Source organism: Zonotrichia albicollis, chromosome 7 (genome assembly GCF_047830755.1).
Source record: "Zonotrichia albicollis isolate bZonAlb1 chromosome 7, bZonAlb1.hap1, whole genome shotgun sequence".
In the NCBI taxonomy this organism is placed as follows: domain Eukaryota; kingdom Metazoa; phylum Chordata; class Aves; order Passeriformes; family Passerellidae; genus Zonotrichia; species Zonotrichia albicollis.
This window is the reverse complement of record NC_133825.1, coordinates 16,447,356-16,470,461: the sequence shown is the minus strand read 5'-3', so window position 1 is coordinate 16,470,461 and position 23,106 is coordinate 16,447,356. Positions and strand designations below refer to the sequence as shown.

The following is a 23,106-nucleotide window of genomic DNA, read 5'->3' as shown; positions in this document are numbered from 1 at the left end:
AGCTTTCAGAGATCACATGTTCATGCGCGGCCGTCTACTTCTCAGCTAAACCAGAGTACTTCTTCAAAGGGAATGCTTCTCTCTGAAAAGAAAACTGTAAATAACACATACTTGAGAGGGCACAAAGCAAGAGTAGATGCTGAGGACTGGCAGGTGAGGAGCTGGCTGTCACAATCAGAGGCACAGACTGGTGCTGTGGGGAGATGTGTCTGGGATGTGCTTCTTTCTCTCTGGGATGTGCTTCTCCTTGTGAGGTGGAAGGGACTGTCACACACAGCCTGTTGTTAATGCAGCTAAAACCCCTCATACTTTAACATTATAGTATGGGCATCTCTGGTTTTCCCACATTCCTCCCTAAAATAATACAGCTACTGTAAATGTTCCTTTTTGTGGCACCTAGATAGAGGTCATGGCTTAAAGCCTGATTCTATAGTTTAGAAACAATTTTCCTAGGTTTCAGGTCCTGCTATTGGGCCAATAAATGGCACATCACCCCCTGAAAGCAGTTGAAAATTATAGCTTTGACTAAATTATATACATAGGCAGTCAGGCTGGAGTACCATATTGACAGATACCTGCACACATTTTTTTTTTTAAAGATGTCTTAACAAATCTTTTTGCTGCTGCAGCAGTAAACAGGAACAGGTGATTTTAGGCCTCTTTGTTTGGAGGGCTCTTTGATATTGATATTTGGAGATCTATACCCAGAAGCTGCTTAGCCATATGAGGGATCTGTGTGGGGAAGATGGATGTTAAGCTTTGGGCAGTGTGTGGTTTGTGGGGTGCAGCAGCTTTGTGTCCTGTTGGAAGGCTGTTGTGTGCGGTGTTGACACCAGGAATGACTGTGTTCCAGAAGTCCTTTGGCAAGATTGCAGAGCAGCCTTTTTTCCTCCTTGAGTTCTTTCTCTTGGGCATTTCAGCTATAATAATTCAGTTTTATTTATACATATCTGGCTCCATATTCATTCTGCACAGGGGCACTCTTGATTCCTCTTGCTTTGTCAAGAGTGTTGTAATTTCTTCGATGTCACATCTCTCACTGCTCCAATGGGGAACTGAAGCCTTTTTTCTTTGTTTTTATCACAACATATAAAACCAGATGTGATGTGTGTATGCCACTTGTAACAAAGGCTACATCTTAACTAGCAAATCTTGTTTCCCTTATGTATGAAAAAGTCATGTATTATTAATCACACCTTCAGACTCTATCTCCATAAAGAGAGAGAGCAGAGATTAGGTGTGAGATAGTAAGGCTGGGATTTGACCTCATATTGATCTTCCTCGCTCATCTTGAAAATGTTACTTCATTGATCTTGTCCCTCAGATAGTTTCCTATTTCCGAGATGAATATAATAGTGCCTGTGGCACCATCCCATGCTGGGGAATACAGGTCAATGTGGGCAGTGTGCTGGGAGTTCTCTGGGTACTCAAACTGGATAAAAATACTGATGATTATTTGTAGGATGATTTTACATCCTTGAAGAAGAGACTTCTTGGGATCAATCCCTTAGCCACTGTAGGAACAGGTACTGCTCATGGATCCAAGAACTAATGCAGTTTTCCCAGCTGAAGTTAGCTCTTCCTCTGGTGGTTGTGTGTAATTTGTGTGGTCAGCTCTGGAAGTCTATCTCAGACTTATTTATGCTGCCATGATGAGTGGAATTCCTCTGAGGGAGCTAGTGCCTTGTTATTGTGGCATTCTGTGTTGAAGAGAGGAGTAAGTAAGATTTTGCCCCGTTAATTTTCAGCTTAGAGGACGAAGTACATGTTAATGATCAGGAAAAATTACTTTAAGTGTTTGAAGTTACTAAATTAGTGATAAGAACAGCTTAGCTTAATTCAAAGTTGCTGCTGCAGGTTAAGGTGATGATATTGAGGAAGAGGCAAAATGTTTTACCTCACAACTTAATCCTCTTAGGGATGGCAAGAGCAGAACTCTTTTAGGCAGCCACACACCCACATCTTTTGTGTCAGAGTTCTGCATATAGAACTTTTTTTTACAGAACTTTTATGAATGCATGGACAAAAATGTCTGGGATTAAAATAATTTTTTATACAGTTTTGTTGCACACTGTGTTTGTGCAACAATTCTGGGCTGAAAAAGAGTTGATACAGTGTGTTTGTGTTCTGTGAATGAGAAAATCCAGGCTAAGTTATTTCATTGTTGTATTTGTATTGCACTTTAAATACAACGATTAACTATATAGCTCTAAAAATCTACAAAACTCCAAGAGGGAAGCCTGGATAAAACAGCAGAGACAAAGAAGAACTGTTGATACTTGCATTAAAAGTAGTTAGAAGGGAAGCTAGGTTTGCCATCAGATTAATTAGCAATTTTTATTCAAGTGGCAAATACTGTATGTCTAAGTTCCTACATTTAATGAAATGCTGACGTGCATTAACAGGAAGTGTGTGCTATTTTGTTAATAAAAAATCCAATTTCAGAATATTTTTTTGAATTTTTATCAAAGCCCTGCACAAGCAGGAAATACTGGTAAGAATTCAAGCATAATGAAGATAACTACTGTAATTTTGAGGAGGTTCTATGAATAGTAATTTTGACACTTGATACATAGCAAAAGATTCCCTGTCAGGAGTCATGATCTATCAAAAGCATTTAATTTTCTTGCCAATTTTTAACCCAATTTCCGTAAAGAGATTAAGTTACTGAAATACTCAAGGTTGCAGCAGTATATTATATACTTCTACAAAGTAGAGCTGGAAAGAACCTCAAGAACTTGGCTAATCCAGCCATTTGGCCCAGGGCAGAATAAATGCAGTTCTTCTTGACACACACATATATATGAACAATTCTATTGCTCTTTCTACTTAGCTCATTACTGGAATTAATGGTTTTTTGGAAAGTTTTTGTCCTTATACCTCATAGGTTGCAATTAACACGTTAGCACTCATCTGGAATGGACACAGAGTGAAGTTCCTCTCTGTATGTATTTTTTTAATGTACTTGTGCATCCTTTCTCTATGGCCTCTTTTGGACACTCCAGGTTGAATAACTTCAGTAACCTTGATTTACTCTTCAGGGTGGAGTATCCTGTATGTTCCTTTAGTCTCTGTCTCCTCTGGGTGCTCTGCAGCTGGTTAATGAATTTCTTGATTTTTGTGTCCAGACTATTTATATTGCAAAATGTGATCTCAGCAGCACAAGTGAGAGCTTTGCAGTATTTCCTGCTGTGTGCGTAGTTCACAAGGAGCTTTGTATGAGGTTTGCCTTTCTGCCATGGGCACAGCCTTTTACCAGCCACAAATTCCTACCCACACAGCTGCCCATGGCTGCTTCTGTCTCAGTTCTGTGTGTGTGCTGGTGATTTTTCTTAGGGGTAAACTCTGTCATTGTCTCAGCTGCACTACACCCTGTGATGTTTTTAGATCTCAAGGGCACTGGGAGTTGTAAACCAGGCCACTTCCCCTGCCAGGGTGCAGTGTGGACCCTTGGTTCTGTGGGAACATTGACTAATGCTGCTCCCTTCACAGCTTTTCCTGATGGATCCCTTGGCTCAGTGTGTGCTCTTGATAAGTGCTCTGCAAGCAGTTTTCTAACCAATATTACATCCACCCACTGGAGATTACATCTAGACCTTATTTCTCCAGGTGATTTGTAAGGATGCCATGAGAGCCAGTGGCAAAGCTCTGGTGAAGCCCAGGTTCAGGGCATGATGCTTTTTCATCTATGGGCCTATGGCCCTGGGACAAAGAGAAATTGCATTTAATATGCCAAACTTGCATCATCTTCTTAGTGAAGGCTGATGCAAAAATGGCGTTAAACACTTTGTTTGCTATCTCCCAACACTTTCACCTTTTCATCTGGTTTATCCAATTATATTGCATCTAAAAGTGCAGCAGAACTGTCATGGCAGAACAAATGAGGCACTCTCTGAACTTGTTTAAGGAATGCTGCACTTCAGCAGGCTTGCTGCAATTCTTGAAATGGGGAGAAGGCAGCTGGTGACAGCAGGCAGTAAAGTATTGACAGAAACAGAGCTTCTCTCCCCTCTGTCAGCATCACACACCCACACTGTTCATCTCTGGGGGTGTGTATTCACTTAGCTGTGAATGCTGGATATCCAACATACCTCTGTCACCTCTTCATCCAAACTCACAAACTGATTCCCTCAGTAGGAAAAGTAGCAGTAAAAGGTAGTGGACATGTCCTGCTCGTTTTGACAGTCCCTTTGACTCAGTGGTGTCTCCATGAATTCACTTAGGAACACCCTGGCACTCAAACAGAATCAGGCTCAGGAATGGTTTAGCCTGGGATGGACCTCAGGGGTCACCTCGTGCCACAGCAGGGATGTCACTCACCAGCTCAGGGCTCAGCTCACGTGTGTGTTGTATGACAGTGCTCTGCAAAGTTTCTTCAAGAAAAATCCAGTTAAAAGCCATGATTGGAGCTGTTGTGAAACAGCATGATTGAAATATACTGCTGTACTTCAAGGGATCTACAGGGGTCCTGTTCTTTTTCACCAAATGTTCAGCTGACTGCAGCAGGAGAGCAGGAACAGGCCAGAGGGCTTCTGGTGGAATGAAAGCCTCAGCTCCCAAGACAAAGTAGGGACACAAATCTGTTTTTCTGAGATCTCTAGCATTTTCTTATAACTACAGTATATGAAGAGCAGGTTATTTTGTGTTCTTGCATGTAAAAGCTCTGAGAAGTTTTCCATGTGCTCATTTGGGAAGCTGGGGTTTGTTTCCTTGCAGCCTAAAAAAGTGCAGAAAAACAGTGTTTTCCTCTTTTCTTCTCTATAGTTACATGACGTTTTGCAGCTGCAAAGCTGGAAGTGTTAAATAATTTTCAAGGGAGATTCTTTGATTTTACTTGAATGTATTGTGCTGCTTTCTGTTGCGTTTCTTTGCTTCCTGGTCCCTGTAAGTGGTAAGAATGGTGCTGGTGTGGGTCTGGCCTGTCACTTGGTTTTAGGAATCAGGAAACAAAAAACATGTCAGTCTGAGATTTTAGGAGCATAGTCAAAGTTTATGTGAAAGTCAGATTCTTGGAGAGCAGCCCGAGACAAAGGTAGCAGAAAGCCAGTTCTTAGGGTTGGGATGTCATTGGCCAGCAGTGTACCAGGGAGAGAAGAATCAAAATCATCACCACTTAGTTACCTCCCCATGTGTCCTCACATGGCCTTAGAAGTTCAGTTTCATTGGTGGAGAACCGACTGAAACATGGAAAGGTATGAAAGGAAACACCAGAACTGAGTGAAACATGGAAAGGTATGAAAGGAAACACCAGAACTGAGTGAAACATGGAAAGGTATGAAAGGAAACACCAGAACTGAAACATGGAAAGGTATGAAAGGAAACACCAGAACTGACTGAAACATGGAAAGGTTTGAAAGGAAACACCAGTCTCACAGGGTCAGTCAGGTGGCAAATGTGGCAACTCCAATGATGCAAACTGCAGTGTTGGAGACTCAAGCTACCAGGGAGAAACAGCCTTCAGAAAAGTTAAGTCAGGGAAATTTAAGAAAAAAAATCCTTACTTTTTTAATAATAGAAGGAAGGAAATATCACAGATATAACTTCTCCTCTCACCTAGTCCTAAATCTGTTACCTGCTACTGTAATAACAGCATTTTGTCTTAGAAGTAGTGAAAAAATAATTTTTTCTTGCTTGACAGAATGAACCTGCACTCATGTAATAGTCATTCAATTTAGATCTTTATTTCACAATTACTGTTGTGTTATTTTGATACAAAGTTAAATCTATGCTTAAAAGGCTCTGTATACACTTGCTTTCTTTATTGGTCATGATTTTAAACCAGTATGAGGGAAAGGAGAGACAAGACAAGGTCAGAATTATAATTTCCTTTGCCCTGTGTTCCAGTGGATAATGTCTCTTCCACCTGAAGCTCATTATTGTTGGCAGATAGCAGGATGCTGTATGTCACAGTTCCCTCATTAAAATGCCATCTTTCTTGTGGTTTTGAGATCCAGGCCTGTGATCTTGAACTCAAAACAGTGTTGAAGCTGGAGGCTAGGAAATACCACAGACATCCACCCATCAGCAAACATGTATGAGATCATAAAAGTTCTCTTCTCTCTCTAGGGCATTTTGGGGTTTTTTAACAACATGGGAGAAATAGCCTGCAAATAGTTGTACTTTCTAGTTCTGTGGCTGCAGGGTAATTCTGACCACTGTCAGATGGTTCCTTCCACCCTTAACCATTCTGTGATTCTGTGTGTGACTGCAATTACAGGTACATGCTGGGAAACCTGTAATTTTCAGTAATTTGTCTAAGTGAGAAAGCTAACCCTGTGACAGTGCTTCTAGCATAAATAAAATCTCTGAAAACACATACACATTATGTATGGAACTGATTGCCCATTTTATTAATTAGAAGCAATTCAGCTGTGGCCTTAACTTTCCATTTTACTGGTGGTAGACGATGTTTTCTAAACAAGAATAAGTCACAAAATATTTATTGTGTAATTATGGAGTAATGACAGTGCGTTAATAGTTGCTGTGTGCCGTTGTGGGTTCCTGGCAGCCCGAAGGGAAGGTGTGAGATGAGCAGCATGGCAGCAGAGCCATCAGGACCAGCGTGGCTCCTCTCTCTGGGGTGGGAGGATGATGAAGGGCCAGGATCTTCATGTGGCTGTGTAATGTCCCAGCCCCTGGCTGCTCCCTGGCCTGGTTGTGGCACAGGAGGGGAGTCTAACCTGTGCTGCAGCAGGCTGGTCATCTTGCTCATGGAGAGCGTTAACCAAAAACATTTCTCTGACCGTGCTACATTTGTAGGGGCTTTTGGTAATCTTATGCACATCCTGATTTCTGTCTCCTGTTTGCCTTCTGCAAAGGCAGAAGATGCATATTTGAACAATAAATATTTTTTAGTTCCTAGAATGATAATATAGAACCTTCTCAGAAGAGAGAAGATGCATACCTGAGTGTTTCAGGACAATTAACCCTTTTCACTGACTATTTGGTACCTGAATAAATACTGCATTTTGTAACTTTTATGTGTATCATACCTAAAACTGCTCCTTAGCCATAGGAAACAGGAAAATTTTTCAGTCATATTTCATCAAGACTGTTTGGAAGAATTTAATAATCTCTCTCTTGCTGTTAAAATGAATGATTTCAGGAACATCACTTCCCCTATTACACTGAGGTTATTTATTTGGCCCCACCCAGTGAGAGCATACAAATTCTGAAATTTAGAAGTGCTCAAACTCAAGCAGTTGGCTCAGGCCATAGTGTGTTTAAACTGTGCATTTATTAACGTGCAGTGGTTTTGTTTAAAAATTCAAATATTCTGACATAGATGTTTTACAAATCAAATGATTCTGTTTTAGGCCAAGATGACTCAATTGCCAGAAGCTGAAAAAGAAAAGATAGCTGAGCAAGTGGCTGACTTCAAAAAAGTCAAGAGTAAGCTTGATGCAGAGATTGAAATCTGGGATGATACCAGCAATGACATAATTGTTCTCGCCAAGAGGATGTGTGTGATTATGATGGAGATGACTGACTTCACAAGGTAATTACATTAAAAAAAGGTTCTTGGATATTTAGAAATGCTGGAGGCCATTGTCACACTGTTAAAGCAGCAAATACAGAGCTTAATGTCAGCTCACAGCATCTCTGCAAAGCTGAGTCACTCAGCTAATACAACACATCAGGTAGGAGCACTGAAGTATTGGGGGATTTGATGTTTTGAACTATGCTTACCTCTAATTTTTTGCATTTCTCCTCTCTTATTAATTTGTTGGTAGGGTTTTTGCACATGTTTTAGCACTTTTATTTCTGCTCTCAGTGAAAGGGAAAAAGTAACAAAATAATCTTGATTTTAAGCTGTAGATTTCTCATCTGTTGTTCTGTCTACTTGTATCAGAGCATGCTGTCAAGCATGAAACACTCTGTACAGAGCCCATGTGTGACAGAACACATTCAGACTCATACATATTTTATATCCCATTATTGCTGTTGCTTGCTTTCATGAGAACTCTTGTGCTGCTAGATGTAGTTTAAAAAATGAAGAGTACCAGAGCAGATAGCTCTCAAAGCTGGTATTTCTTTCTGCTGCCATTGTGTGTTTGATGATGGCCTTACAACAGGAAACAAGTTTAAGTGCAGGAGCTTTTTCTGCCGTGCTCTGAATTAAATGATGTGTAAATCTCATCCAATTGATGATAACAAAGTAAGATACTGCTGGTGGTGTCTGTACTTCCTTTCCCCCCCTGGTCTAGCTGGCAGTAAAATAGTTGCTGACAAGTGAAGCTGTTACACACAGCCACTCTTGCAGGACACTTACTGCCTCCTGAAATCAGTCCTTTAGTGCAAGAGACAAAGAACATTCTCTCTGTGTCTTGGTGGGTGTCCGGGAACAGGGCTGCATCGAGCTGAACCAGCTGGGACAGAGCTGGGCTCTGCTGCAGGCTCTTTCTGGGGAAGGCAGCTGATGCATTTTACACACTGGCTCTTTCAAATGCACTGCAAGTGGGAGGGGGGTAAAGACCTGCATGGAGAAGTCTGCAATCCATTATAAAATTGCTTTTAAATATCTCCTTCAGTAAGAAGTTCTGTTTCTTCTTTAATTATGCCAGATGAAGTCTGGCAAAAGGAAGATTTGTATCTGTCTGAGTAATAGGCAAACTCTTGTGGCTCTTCCTCTTCTTGTGGCTTATCAGAGGTAGCAGTTGTATGTGCTGAGAAGCACAGCTGGCTCCTCATTTCCTGCTCTGTGGGAATCTGGGAACAGATCACAGAGTTGTTTAGGTTGGAAGAGATCCTTAAGGTCATTGGGTCCATCCATTTACCCAGCACCACCATGTCCCAAAGTGCCACATCGATTTAGGTTTTTGAACTCTTCCAAGGATGGTGATTCCACCACTTCCCTGGACAGCCTCTTTCAGTGCTGGACTACCTTTTCAGTGGAGAAATTTTCCTTAATACCTAACACAAACCTCCCCTTGGTGCAACTTGAAGCCATTCCTCATCCTGTCCCTTGTCCCCTGCGAGCAGAGCCCTGTCCCCCCTGGCTGTACCCTCCTGTCAGGAGTTGTGCAGAGCCAGACAATCCCCCTGAGCCTCCTTTCCCCCAGGCTGAGCCCCCCCAGCTCCCTGAGCTGCTCCAGAACCTTCCCCAGCTCCTTTGCCCTTCTCTGGAACCCAGGGCATGAATACTGCAGAAGGCACAGCAAGCACCAGCTCACCTTAGGGTCTGAGCTCACCACTCTGTAACTCCCAAGTTCTTGAACATGGAAGAAATAAAAGATCCTGACGTTTTGTATTTGTTACATCAGAATCTACTCAGACAAATAGTAAATTTGTGTATTTGAGTCACTCATTACATAAGCTGATTGCTGCTGTTCTTCATATGGTATTACCTTGCATTCATTGTTATTTAATCTCAGTGAGTGGATTTCAAAGTTTTGGGTTTTTTGCTCTGTCTTCTGTGTAAGTAAATAGCAAGAAATGGCCTGACCTGCTGTAACAGTTTTCATAATATTTTAGTGGAAATACTCTAATTTCTCTCCTGATTGGCTAAAAATGTACAGGAAAATCCCAGGGTTGCATTTGTTTGTTCTATTTTTCCCTAAGCTTTATGTTTAAATGGAGCAGGATCCTTGTTTTCCATTGCCAAAGCAGACCTACAATTAAAAAGATATTTGCCAATAAACATGCCTAAGTCCCTTTTGCTCATATAAGGGAATGTATCTAATTCAAGCAGTGCTTTGGATCACAACACTGGAACTTGTAAGTCCTGTTGAAAAAGAAGGAAGGAAGTTTAAGCATAAAGGGAGCTCTGCTATCAAGCTTTGAGAATAGATTTGCTGTTTGAGCCCTGTGCACCAGAGGAAGTTCCTTCAAACAGAGAACTGCAGGATGTCTCTGCAGGATTTTCCCAGCACTTTGATGATAGGAAAGTTCCAACCAGGGCTCAGGTAAGACTGGGACCCCAGGCAGAGCTGGCTGCTGTGTCAGAGGTGATTCTGTGGATGCTCCACAGAGACACCAGTGCTGGTGACTGGCCTGGCTGGGATGTTCCACAGCCTGCCCTGACAGCATGCAGCCCGTGGATTCAGGATTCACAGTGCCTTTTGAAGGCTCTGGAACTATCCCTGTCACTTTTCTGTGGTGTAAAGGCTAAATGAGAATCACTGGGCTTTTTACCCCTTACCCCTTCTGTGGATTGTTGGATTCCAAATGGACACTTTCTTTAAACAAAAGAGTGCAGCTCTCAGCAAACTGTTCAGAAAGCATCTCATATTTGTTCTTGCTGCTTGACATTTGTTTCTAAAATGGCATCAGTATTGGAGTTAATATGAGAACTATAGTGAAAATAGCAAAACAAATTAACAAGACAAGAAAAAAGTAGATCTAGCAAAGTCATCCTCCAAAAGCTGTCTCCCTTTATCCTTGTAGTAAGACTAAATGTAATTCTCTAGTACTTCAAGGATTGCAGCTTGCCTAAACTTTTCTCTCTGTAGTACTCCTGGTTACCTTGTGGGGCAGGGCTCCTCACCTGGTAATAGCCACAGTCCTAATTCACAGCCTTAATTCATCTGGGCTTCTAGTCTCTGCTTGGGAGAGCAAATTGAGATGGCAGTTCTGCACTTACTGCACTCAAAGAGACACACAGATGGCAGAGGACAGAAAAGGGTTCTGTTCCTAGTCAAGTTCCTCACCATAACTCACTGTTTGATTTACTTTTCCTGCTGCCCCTTCCCACTTCAGAGTTACCTGTGATCCTCCTACTTCCCATCCAGCAGCCAGATGCTTTTGAAATTCTGTGGGACATTTTCATTGCTTTTTCATCCTGAACTCTGCTGCCTTCCTTGCCTTTTTCTGGCCCTCCTAGCCCTCAGATTTGTATCAGCTCCATCCAGCTCCTCTCCCCCACGTGGAAGTCCCACATCCCAGCTCTCCTGCTCAGTCTCATTCCCATCACTGACCTGGTCTGACAGGGCCACAAACGGCAATGGTACATTTATCACTGCAGTCACAGTTCAGTTTGAGATACATGTAGGAACTGCCCTTTTCCCTTCCCTCCCTGCTCCTCTCGGGGCATTCACTGCTCAGCACTGTTTCATTAAGCATCTGGGGTGCTTTTGAGAGTCCATAGCTGCTCAGTGTTTGCATCATAAGCCATAGATGAGAACAAACAACTTCTGCTTTAAATGATTTCATCAAAAATCACTTAAAGATTGAAGGTTGTAAATGTTTTGCTAACAGAAGTGCTGGGAAAAGGAGCAGCAGAACTGCATTAGCTGCAGTGCTGCCAGGGCAGTGCTCAGGATCCTGGCTGTCCTGCCAGGACTGTGTGCAGTGGCCTCGGGCTGGGGTTGCTCCCAAATAAACACGGGCTCTCAGCTTTGTGATGGATCCCTGAGGGTGTCAATTTAAACTGTGTGGCACAATCAGCTGATACTGCTCCTTCTGCCTCAATGCCACGGAGCTTCTAATATTTACACAAATAAGTCAGGATTTTGAAGGCAGATCCAGTATCTGTGTCTTCCTGTCCGTCCCAAAAACTGAGTCTGAATTTCCTTTACACTACTACTGTGTCTTTATTAATGATACTTGCATAGAATGTGATATTTTATATGATACTTTTGTGGATGCTTCTGCCACTTTTATAGTAGAAATATTTTCAGCTGATTATTAAATATGTACATCAGCAAGTATTTAATCTGATTTGGCAGTTGCTACTCAATATAGTTCTAATAGTTAGTGCTAAATATTCATCCTTCAATAATTATATTTCTAAAAAAAAATTATAAAATCCAAATATATGACTTATTTTATACAACCCTTATTCCAAAGGGAAAATCACCTGGTAGATCAGTCTTAGAAGCAAAAGAGAAACATTTAAAGAAATAAAAATAATTTAACAGTTTGGCTCCATGACAATGTTACTCCAAGTATTTATATATATCCAATTTGCCTGCAAGCTAAGTGGATTAATTTTTCCTGTAGTAGACACAATTACCATCAATATTAGCATTATTAAACAAACACAGTAGCTCATGAATGCACAGTGTGATTTAGATCCTCCTGCTAGGGATTAAACAGTTAGAATTCCCTCAGTGCACAGGTTCTGGTGTGGCAGCGTGCAGCTGCAGAGGGTGTTGGAGCAGAGGCACTCCCTTCACATGGCTGCTCTTTGCAGGTTAACAAAGCATGGAGAGTACTTGTAAACCAATACAGTGAGCAGCTCATGGCCAACTAATGAGCACAACATTTCTTCCTTTCCTCTGCAGCATTTCTGTGGCCAAGTACAGCTGACTCATGCACAGCTGCAGTCAGGAAACAGGTTTTGCCGTCACTCATAACTGGAGTAGAAATACTAAAGGGAAAGGATAAACTGGAGCTGCCTGTCAGCCTCAACAGTAGGAAGAGAACAGGTACATACAGAGCCTGCAGCAGCTTTGTTTTTGCAGCCTTCTGTTCTTTCTGTGCCACCTGTTGTTCCTTAACCACCACCGTTTTAGGCACCTCTGTTCTCTGCCTGTGCTGTCAGAGCCAAACCACACATTTTCCTCTTCTCTGAGAGCTGCTGCTGACTGCAGGCAGCACCTGACATTCAGAATGCTCTGGCACAGGCAGGAGACACTCCCAAGTCCCTGAAATTGTTCTTGGAATTTCTGGGAAGATAAAAGCTCTTTAGCAAAAGTCAGGACAGAAAGATGTTCTGTTATTATTTCTTCCCTCTGTCAGTGGGATAATTATGTCCTGGATATCTTTCTATACGACAAGCATGTGTAGTTACTTCATAGTTTATCTATTGCTTCTTTCCTTGGAAGGGTGAGGCATTCACAGTTTGTTCTTTCATTTAAAAACTGTTTTTAAAAAAGGTACTTTATTCGTGCAACTTCCATTTCCTTGGAACAGAAATGAAAATGAACATAACACTGTCTTTTTATTGAGCTTAACAGTTGCAGTCAGTCCGTTGAAAGAAAGGTGACAAAAAATTCTTTTTGCTTGACATTTGACCTTTCTACGTTTCAACTTTTTATATTGCCAATGCTTGCAAACCATTTTTTAAAAATTCTTAACTTTCCTGCAAGAAAACCAGATTGTGATAAAAGTAGCAGGGCTCAGAAACTGAACCTTTTTTATGAATGGTACTTTTTTCATATGGACATGAAAGTGAATTTAAGATAATGCTTTAATTTATTTTAAACAAACAGTCATTTGCAGCTAGAACGGGAAATTACTCCTAAATTTCATGTATACAGGTAGAAATCAAGACACATTCTCACAAAGAGAATTCTCCCAGTCATCTGGTTAAAAGTGTTGTGTAAAACTCTTCAGCTTAAAAATTCTGGTGATGATTTACTTGTGTGATGTGTTTAGTTGACTTGCTGCTGGACTGTGTGAAGCCACTTCTGAATCATTTCTTGCTTGCTGTAGGATGCCTTGTAGTCATGGAAGCTGTGAAGATTAATTCCTCTGATTAGAGCAATTACATGCTCCACATCCTAAAGGAATTTTATAAATTGAAGTCCAAAAAATGTGCTCCATTTAAATAGTAAGGCTTAGTTGTGCTGTTTGTGTAGAAGTCCTTAGTTAGTGCTGATGTGTGTCATCCCTCATGTGTGGATAAGCACAGGGCAAAGCAATACCGACACAGCCTCCCTGTCCCTGTGTCCAAACGTGACTGGGATTTACTTGAACACAGAGGATCCTCAGAACAACCAGAGGGAACAGCTGGTGCTTGTTTTTTATTTTTCCTGTAGTCCTGTGTAAGATTTTAGTGAATTCCTTGCATTCTTAGCAATATTACAATTAGTGTAAGAGTTATTTCAGAGTATCTAGTACTACAACCCTTAGCATAAAAGTTGAGGGAAAAAAAGAGAAGAGATTGAGTGTTTGTTGGTTGGGCAGAGAGGATCATGAGGACCTATTGTCCATGCCTCATATGTATAGTTAACAAATTAATAAAATGGAGACATACTCAAATATAGCAGTCACAAATAAGGCAGACAAACAGATCTATGTAGCTTCTGGCAGAAGTCTCTCCAGGGCCAGAAGCAAATCGACTACAAATCACAGTGTACATTACAGCAAATGCAGCCCTATTTTAGTGACAAGCTGTAAGTCTGGTGCTGGAAAGAGCCATCTTCTGCCTTTCATCTTTAGGGTCTGCTACAGTCAGAGGACAAAGGGATTTCAGAGCTCTCAGGGATGAGCTCCTGTCAGCAGAGGCATCAGGAGTGTAAAGAGGAGTTCAGTAATTGCACAGCTTCCAGGGCAGATTTCCGTGGATCTGGGCGGGCTGTGGTGGGACATGTCCTTTGGGTCCAGCACAGCAGCTCCGAGCCGTGCCCGTGTGAGCGGCACCGGGCCCGAGCCGGGGGTGCCCTGCAGCAGTGCCGGGGCGCTCAGCACTTCGCACGGCGGGCACAGCTCGCTAACCACCCAGCAGGGGCAGCGGGAACCTTGGAGCTCTGGGTTCTGCAGGGCAGCCACACTGCTGGGGCTGCTGCACTGCCATCATCAGCCCCCTCCTCCTTGTCTCGGGGCAGCAGGAGCGAGGTGCCGAGACCGTGAGGGCGTAGCCGGCTGCCCCCTGAGGGAGGGGCGGGGGCGGTCCCTGTGCGGACGAGGCGGGCGCTGAGAACCGCACCGGGGTGTGGGAGCAGCCCAGGCTGCTGGGAACCCCTGCCTGTCCCAGCCCGGAGGAGCAGGGAACAGCTCCATGGTCCCTTGAGGGGAGCAGAGCTGGGCTGGGGCATGTCCCCGAGCCTGCCCGGGGGAGGAGCTGCTGGCAAGGCAGGGTCAGCCCCAGGCGGAGGGCAGGGCTGGGGGCAGCTGTAGCTGTGAGCCAGGGCTGGGCTGGGCTGCTGGGCAGAGCTTAACTGGGGCTCTGGGCTGTGCGAGGTGTCCGATGAGCGTGGGCTACAGCGCTGAGGGCTCTGGGCCGTGCAGGGCTGAGGGCTCTGGGCCGTGCAGCGCTGATTGCTCTGGGCCGTGCAGCGCTGAGGGCTCTGGGCCGGGCAGCGCCGAGGGCTCTGGGCCGGGCAGTGCTGAGGACTCTGGGTTCTGCAGTGCTGAGGGCCTGGACTGGGCAGAGCTGAGGGCTCTGAGCCGTGCAGCGCTGATTGCTCTGGGCCGGGCAGCGCTGAGGGCTCCGGGCTGTGCAGCGCTGAGGGCTCTGGGCCGGGCAGCGCTGAGGGCTCTGGGCCGTGCAGCGCTGATTGCTCTGGGCCGGGCAGCGCTGAGGGCTCCGGGCTGTGCAGCGCTGAGGGCTCTGGGCCGGGCAGCGCTGAGGGCTCTGGGCCGGGCAGCGCTGAGGGCTCTGGGCTGTGCAGCGCTGAGGGCTCCGGGCCGTGCAGGGCTGAGGGCTCTGAGCCGTGCAGCGCTGATGGATCGGGGCCTGTACAGCGCTGAGGGCTCCGGGCTGGGCAGCGCTGAGGGCTCTGGGCTGGGCAGCGCTGAGGGCTCTGGGCTGGGCAGCGCTGAGGGCTCCGGGCTGGGCAGCGCTGAGGGCTCCGGGCTGTGCAGAACTGAGGGCTCCGGGCTGGGCAGCCCTGAGGGCTCTGGGCCGTGCAGGGCTGAGGGCTCTGGGCTGTGCAGCGCTGAGGGCTCTGGGCTGGGCAGTGCTGAGTGCTCTGGGCTGTGCAGGGCTGAGGGCTCCGGGCTGGGCAGCCCTGAGGGTCACCGATGCCCTGGGGCTGTGGCACTGAGCACAGCAGGGCTGGAAGCCGGGATCCCCTGGGGTGATTGGGTATGAGGTGGTGATCGGTGATGAGCTGGCATTCTGTCCTCAGGACAGTGTTCAGGGAACTCATAACAATGACAGTTTTGTAGCACTCTCCAAAGGCACGGCTTGGAACCTGCCTTTGATCTTCAGTGTCTTGTGCAAGTCTTGTTTTTATGTTTATTTTGCTCAAGCTGTTGTTGGGTGAGAGCCCTCAGCAATGTCTCCTAGGAAAATAAAGAAGCAGTCATTAAAAAAGCAAAACACCTCTCCCAGCTTTTTACCCTTTAAAATATAGGCCTATTTTTATGGGATTTATTTGCTATATTTTGTATATGCTATATATTTTTGGCTATAACACCATATGTTCAGGTTCCTCCTGAATTAATTAGCAGAAGTTAGAAGCTTAAACCTTTGGAGGGCTTCCAAGAAATAAGACTGGAAACTTTTGCAGTTATCAGCTCCTTCATTGGAAGGGTAGGCACAGCAGTGAATTAATTACAAACCAGAAATTTGACATAAAATATTAGTTACTTTTTTTTCCCTGTGAGTTTAATGTTGATTCAAATGGAAGTTTTGCTTACAGGAGATCAGTCATGTGTCTGCTGTCGTTGTGTAGGTGAGGTGAGGGCACAGCATACCCTGAAAACCAGGTGGATGTGGTACCCAGCTGTACCCAAATCAGCTGCAGGCTCCCCAGATTGTGTATCTGGCTTTGGTTGTTTAGCATGCCTGCAGTACATTCTAGGCTGGGGAGAAGAAGTATAGCTAGAATTTTCTCTACTGAAGTTTATTACTTCAGTCGTTCTGAAATCATTATTTTATTATTGCTTTCCCCTCCTCCCTAGACTGAGAACTGCAGCACTTGCTGTAGTCACCCTTTTCTGTGCAGATGAAGGGATGGTTATTTCAGAGAGCTAAGGCTTTTGTTTTTCCAGAGTCACTTCTCTTGCATTAGTTCTCATCCCTCTCTTCACCCTCCTGAATGTCTGACTTGCTTCTCTCTGAGTGATCAACCCACAGGAAATCATTTCCACAGAGAGAGAACCTTTGGTTTCTTTATGGCCAAGAGTCAGGCCATGGAGTTGCCATCAAATAAAATATAACTGTTCCCAGAAGCTGCAGGGTTGCAAACACTCTTACTGTATTTCCTATATAATTGATTTTATTTAGTAATATTTTAGTTTAGTTTTCTTCCTGGAGTACACATACTTCTGAGAAAAACTATGCACAAATGCTCACCTTGGGAGCACAGTGAACAACAGAAACAGTGCTGAACTGCTGTTTTCTGCTGAAATTATGACTGGAGTCTGTTCCAAACTTTTTTAATTAAACCAGGACCTTTCACGGTTTGCATAGCCTGCCAATGGTTTTCACACTTCCTTCTTCCAAGGCTATATAGAACGTTTTTCAATTCAGTGCCTTTGGCAGCTGCTGTTTTGCTGCTTTTGGGAATGAAAACTCTTGTCTTTGTCCTTAAGGGGGCACTGGCAGTGTCATTCAGCACCTCACACTGGGCTGGCTGCTCATAAAGGTTAGCAAATTGTTTTGCTCCATAGTCATAGTTCTGCTGCAGACCACTGAGATCATCCCTACACAGGCACCTCTACTGCTGCCTTAAAAGAAGCAGCTGGCACTGTTATTGAGGTTCTTTAGACTGATGGAAAGGCCAGAGGTCCTCAGTACACCAAGGAGGAAAATAAATAAAATAAAACCAGACCTGTGAAGGAGGAGGGGAGAGGTGTCACCAACATCTTTTCATAAAAATCCTTTCTTTAGGATTTTTCCTCTTCTGGGAAGCTGAGGCCCCAGAGAAAGAATGTAAACAATGGTTCTCTGCTGCTATGGAATGCAGCAGGTGCAGCTGTGATTGGTCTTCTGTGAGTGTTTGGATTTACTGACCACTCACGGGAGAGTTGTCCTTGTTTTCTGCTTGGACACAGAACTTTGTGATTCTATTCCTATTCTATTCCTATTCTATTCTTAGCTTAGAAGCTTCTGAACATTTTTCCTCTATTCCTTTTAGTATGGTCTTAATGTATTATATATCATAAATTTATAAATCCAGCCTTCTGATGATGAAGCCAAGATTCTCGTCTATCTCTCTCATCCTGAGGAACCCTTGCAAAGCCATGCAACAGGAGAGGTGTTGTGAGCATACTTCTTCCTCTAGCCTGCCCCAGGAATGAGTGTTCTTGTGGAGAAAGTGTGCTTCTGATCTGTGCATTGTCAGAGAAGGAGGAAACAGAAATGTAGTTCCTGCTTTTCAGCATTCTGATCAGCTTCCCACTCCCACCTGGATGACTTGATCACTAGTTCTGTTGCTGTACTGACAGTCTGTCTGTCCCTGGAGCTGAAGGCAAGCTGTGGAAGCTAGGTGTAAAATTAAGAGAAGACTCAGCCGTTTACACTAACAGCTTTGACTTACTTTTGGCATTAAGCAGTGGTTTATTTTCAATTTTGTTCATTAGTTTAAACATCTTTTTCCTGTTGGCCGAATCATCTATGCAGAGCAGCATATTCAGTGGGTAATGGCTGAGAAGCCTCTTTGGTGTGTATGGGCCTGTGGTAATTGCTAGACATATGGTAATGCTCTGCTCTTAAGTAACTTTTTTTGCTGAGTAGTTATAAACAGATCATAGATCCCAGTTAATTTAGTGCTTCAAGGTTTCTGTACTGGAATATGCATGATTCTGTTTCTCTCTCTGGAATGTCTTCATTACTGCTGCTGCTCTGTTGACGCTGCTTTTCAAGTGGGCCAGTCAGAGGTAGCAGATGAGGATAACATGAATATTCCAGAAGTGATTTCCTTAAAGGGCTCTCAGTGCCTGTACAGGAAGGCAGGAGCTGCACACACCAGATGCTGGACATCTGTTAGCAGGAACTGAGAGAGCTCAGTGCTGTGCTACACCGAGGGGTTGGCATGGTGTGGGAAGAACAGGAAAGGCAGGAAGGAGCTGCTGCCAAGGGATTACTGCTGCTGGAAGCTGGAAGGGGCATTGCAAGCATCCAGTCACTATTGCCTTTCATTTTGCATGGATGCCTGAAACATGTTGTTTGCATTTCCAAGTATTCAGGGCTATGCATGGGCAGGTCCTGTCCACATTAATTGTTGCACTCTACCCATGTCAGGAATGTTCTGTTTCCCACACAGGGTTGCAGCTTTCCTCTGCACCAGCCAAAACCTTCCTTTTGGAACCAGCAGTTCAGTCTGGATTAGTAAGAGTCAATGAGTTACTTCTCCTTCATTTCCTATATCTTTTTAAACTAGCTGTGGGATTTTTTTCACTTTTTTTCTCAAAGGGCACTTCCAGACCTGTCCATCAGATTCTCTGCAAAAGCAGTTGTTGTCCACAGTGGAGCAGGCTGAGCCCCAGGATGGCAAGGCTCTCTGGTGGCATGTGGCTGGTGTTTGAGCAGCAGCCCATTGTTGGGTTGGGAATGCACATCCCACATTCCCAAGGGACAAGCACTCAGGTGAGGTCTCCCCCAGCTTCTGACAGTAGGCAAACCAAACAGAAGGAGGGTGGGAGGAGGAATGATCATGGGGATGTTGCAGAGGGAAGTCCTCACTAAGTTACTCAGGACCATTCTTCACATCTTTGCTGTCTCAGCAGCAGAAACCCTCAGGATTTTGTCATGATCTCAGTGAACAAGCAGCTGTTGTACTGCATTCCTTGCCAAGGCAATAACTTATTCCAGAAGTTCTCTTCAACTTTAAATCCTGTAGGCTTGAGGAAACAAGCTGCCACTATAATTTTAGGCCTTAGAAAAAAAGTGTGGTTTAATACTGATGGAAAAATCAGATGAAGTGGTGTTTTTGTTCAAGACTGCCACATTATTTTTGGGCATGTTTTATTCAACTTAAATGCTCCCTTCTCCCTTTCCATCCTAGGAAATTTTGCCTTCCTTAATACAAGAAAAAATGTTTTATTCACTGAAGAGCCTTTGCCAAACATGTTTTCAAATGCTTTGTCTTGACACAGCAAAGTGGCAGTGACACAGATGCTGATGCCAAGTAGCTTGCCTGGCTGAACTGTGTCAGTTGTGTTAATATAATCTTCTGCAGAAACTGTGTGTCCCTTCAGAAACGTCTCCTGTCTTCTTTGTTGACCTCAAAGTACCTAATTAGTGCAATCAAGAATGGCCTCTCTTGCTGAGGTTGCATCAGGCAGTCCTAAACAGTAAGGAATGATCTCTGTAAGCCCTAAATTGTGGCTGCAGTGGGCAGTCTCTCAGCCAGGCCTTTCAGCAGGGGAGTTCTTGCATCACTGTGGGGAAGGAAATCCCTTCCCCACCCCAGTGTTCTGCAGCAGGAGTGATGGATGCTCTCTAATTGCCAGTCTGTAGCAAATTCCTTATTCTTAAAATGCTGGAGAGGAAAGCAAAGTGATGTAAGCTTTGAACAGCACTGTAAGAGACAGGGCTGCCTGCCAAAGGCTTATTCTAGCAAACAGCACCTATGTTAATTTTTCTGAAGTCTTTGCTCTGTTTTTTTTTTTTTTTTGTTTTGTTTTGGGATGTTTTTTTTGGCATCAGTGGTAGATTCTAGCCAGCGCCAATATTCTCCTGCCATATTGCCTCTTACCTCTCACCACTGTGTGGCTGCAAGAGAGCTTCTCCTCACTGCCATTTGGTGAGCAGACAGAAATTAAGACCTTGCATGTTTTAACTGCTCTTTTTTTAGACTCATATAATACATCAATGCTTCTAACTCAGAACATGATTAAAAATCTTTGTCTGTGTATTATTTCTTGTCTTGGCACTGGAGATATGTTATTGTGGGAGAAACTCACCTACCCCCAGCATTTTTTAATTAAGTTTCATGGTTGCTGAGCAAATCCTGAAAATAGGACCCCTGAAGACTTGGAAAAGAGAAAGGAAGTACAAAGAACTGCAGATGTATTATTTCAATTCTCCTGATGTTTATTCAGGTTCTGTGGTATTTTGGAGCCTGACTCATGATATTTGAGTGCTTGGAGCTGACAATACACATTTCATTCACACAGTCTCTACGTAACACTCTGTTTATGTAAGCAGAGCCCCCCATGGAAAGTGGGGGAGATGTGGGAAGATGGGAACACCATAACTCTTTTCCTTTGGTACTGCAGGGTTGTTGGTAACTCCAAGCCAACCATATCAATGAGAATTTGTTTGCCTGCTGTTTTTCCCAAAGTGTGAGCAAGGCACATATCAAATTGATGAAGTACAAAGAAAATGCATTGCAGTCTAAGACTGTTCTGTGTCATTATGCAAAGTAGATATTTTTACTCTGAAAGTAGTTTCCTCTTTGCATTTTACAGCCAGGTACTTTCTCCTCTTTAGTGAACTTGCATTGAAGTAAACTTTATCCATACCTTTGAGAGGGCTTAGAAATGAGAGATTTGGTGAGAGGGTATGTCCACAGTGAGGGTGAGGCATCAGTAGTTAAGTGCTGGCATATTAGAAAAGGATATTAGGATCTTTAATTTAATAAACCATCATTATTTGTACAGTTTGAAAAATCTTAAAACAGTGATGTTCAGATGAAGCCAAACATTTCCATAATTAACTGAATTGTCTAATTGTCTAACTAAACTCACTACAAGCCAGTTAATTCAGGTAAGGACATGGTCTGTAGTTCTATGACAAAAAGAGGGGAGATGTTCTAATTCTGAGTCTTTGAAGTTTTGTTTAAGAGGGAGTGTCTCTAAGTCTTTCATACAACATACTTATTACAAACACAACATGTTGTAATTATTGTACCCTATTGTTGAAACCAAACTGCAAGTTAATGGTGCTTTTCACAGGCCATAGCAGTAAAGCAGGATTTTTTGGAAATATTTTGATAATTGGTTCTGCATATATTCAGAAACTTGTGTGATATTTAGAAGATAGATTACTGAGCCATTAGCAGTCTAGCAATATGATCTGATATCCATATTAATAAACATCTGTCCCAGTGGCATAGCAGATGTGCTAGGTGCATATATAACATAAAATGTACATTTTTTATGAGTACTTTGTTCTTTTTTTACTACAAAATATTTTAATTATATTATAGATCATGCCATTAGTTTCAGTTGGCAACACTGAAAGTTTGTTTAAAAAAAAAAAAGAACAAATGGGGTGAGGACAGTTTTCTGAAAAATTCTAAAATACTACTCTGCTAGTGGAATGAACTAATTTTGAAAGGTGAGTTTTACTATCTTCCACTACCAACTTGGAGCCTACCATTACAGGTTTGGGGCAGCATTTGCTTCTGGTGGTCCTGGTTTGGTTCCTCTCTAGGTTCAGTAGGCTCCAGAAATTCTAGTTGCTGCTGAGTTTATAATGAATGGCTCAGCTTCATGACTCCCCCTGGGAAATGTCCCAGTCTGGCAATCAAAAATTGCCATTGTTTGCTGGAGATGAAACTTGAAAACTTGATAAATGCAGCTATCATAGATAAGATACAGTAGTTTAACTACCAGAAACTTCCCTAACTCCAAAAAATTCTTCCATTCCCATGTTACGCATCTTAAACTTCATCCAATTTAAAAAGCATTTCTCATAGTTACAAAATCTTTTATAATTGTGATTTTTTTTCTTTGCAAAACACAAGATGGACACTCTGAAAGACAGTTTTGCCATAATGTAATATCCCTTTAACCAAATACATCTTTTTATGTAGCCATAGCCTGGCCTCCCTTCCAGCCTGTGACCCTACTGCTATCCAGCACTTCTGCCAGTTCTTCTGCCATTTTCTGCTCCATCTTGGAATAAAAGTTTCTTTTTCCCTAAAATGGCTGTTTCTGAGGAGCTGTGGGTAGAGGAGCCTCTCGGATCTCTGCTTTGCTTGGGAAGATACTTTGTTGTCAGTTCTTGCAGAGGTGACCCCAGTGACTTCATTCTGGCACTTCAATCACCTTGATTGGAGGGTAGAATGGTTTGGGCTTTCATGATTAGATATTAAATGCCTGGAGACATGACCAGTGTGGAGTCTTGAGCCTCAAAAATCCCTCCCTTCCCCCCAAGTAATCCAAACAGCACAACTTTTTGAGCAGTTTTGTGGTTCTTGAGATCTGGATGAGACTTTTTTTAATAACTGTGGTTGAAGAGATAGCCAAGGGGAATGAAAAAAATTGAGATAAGAAGGGTTCAGAGTTAAAACTGCATTGTTGATCCAGCTCTTAGCTTAGTTGTGTTAAAAGCCCTCTCAGCAGCTGTGTTCACACCCCCAGCACTGTGCCTGTGTCAGGTTTCTCAGAGTTTCCATTTTTCAATGTTTATTTTTGGAGAATCAGTTTACTGTCTTCTTTGTTAGTTGCTGAAAAATCTAAAAATCCTTTATAAGTCAGTTCCTCAATGTCTACATTTTTTTTTTCCATGGGTAAGTAAAGTGCACCATTGTGTTTTCTTCTGTGTTTGTGATGGTCTAATTAGGATTCTTTACAACTCTTGTCCAGAAGGTTGTTGGC

At 43.3% G+C, this 23,106-nt stretch overlaps 1 protein-coding gene across 5 annotated transcripts in view; it reads left to right on the top strand.

Moving 5' to 3' along the window:
• CTNNA3 (catenin alpha 3) overlaps window positions 1–23,106 on the top strand; it is a 410,743-nt gene that overhangs the window by 352,041 nt on the left and 35,596 nt on the right. For all 5 annotated transcript variants that reach the window (XM_074544396.1, XM_074544398.1, XM_074544395.1 and 2 more), the window contains one exon: window positions 7,317–7,498. In XM_074544396.1, coding sequence (XP_074400497.1) covers window positions 7,317–7,498 — 182 coding nt within the window. The remainder of the gene's footprint in view (window positions 1–7,316; window positions 7,499–23,106) is intronic.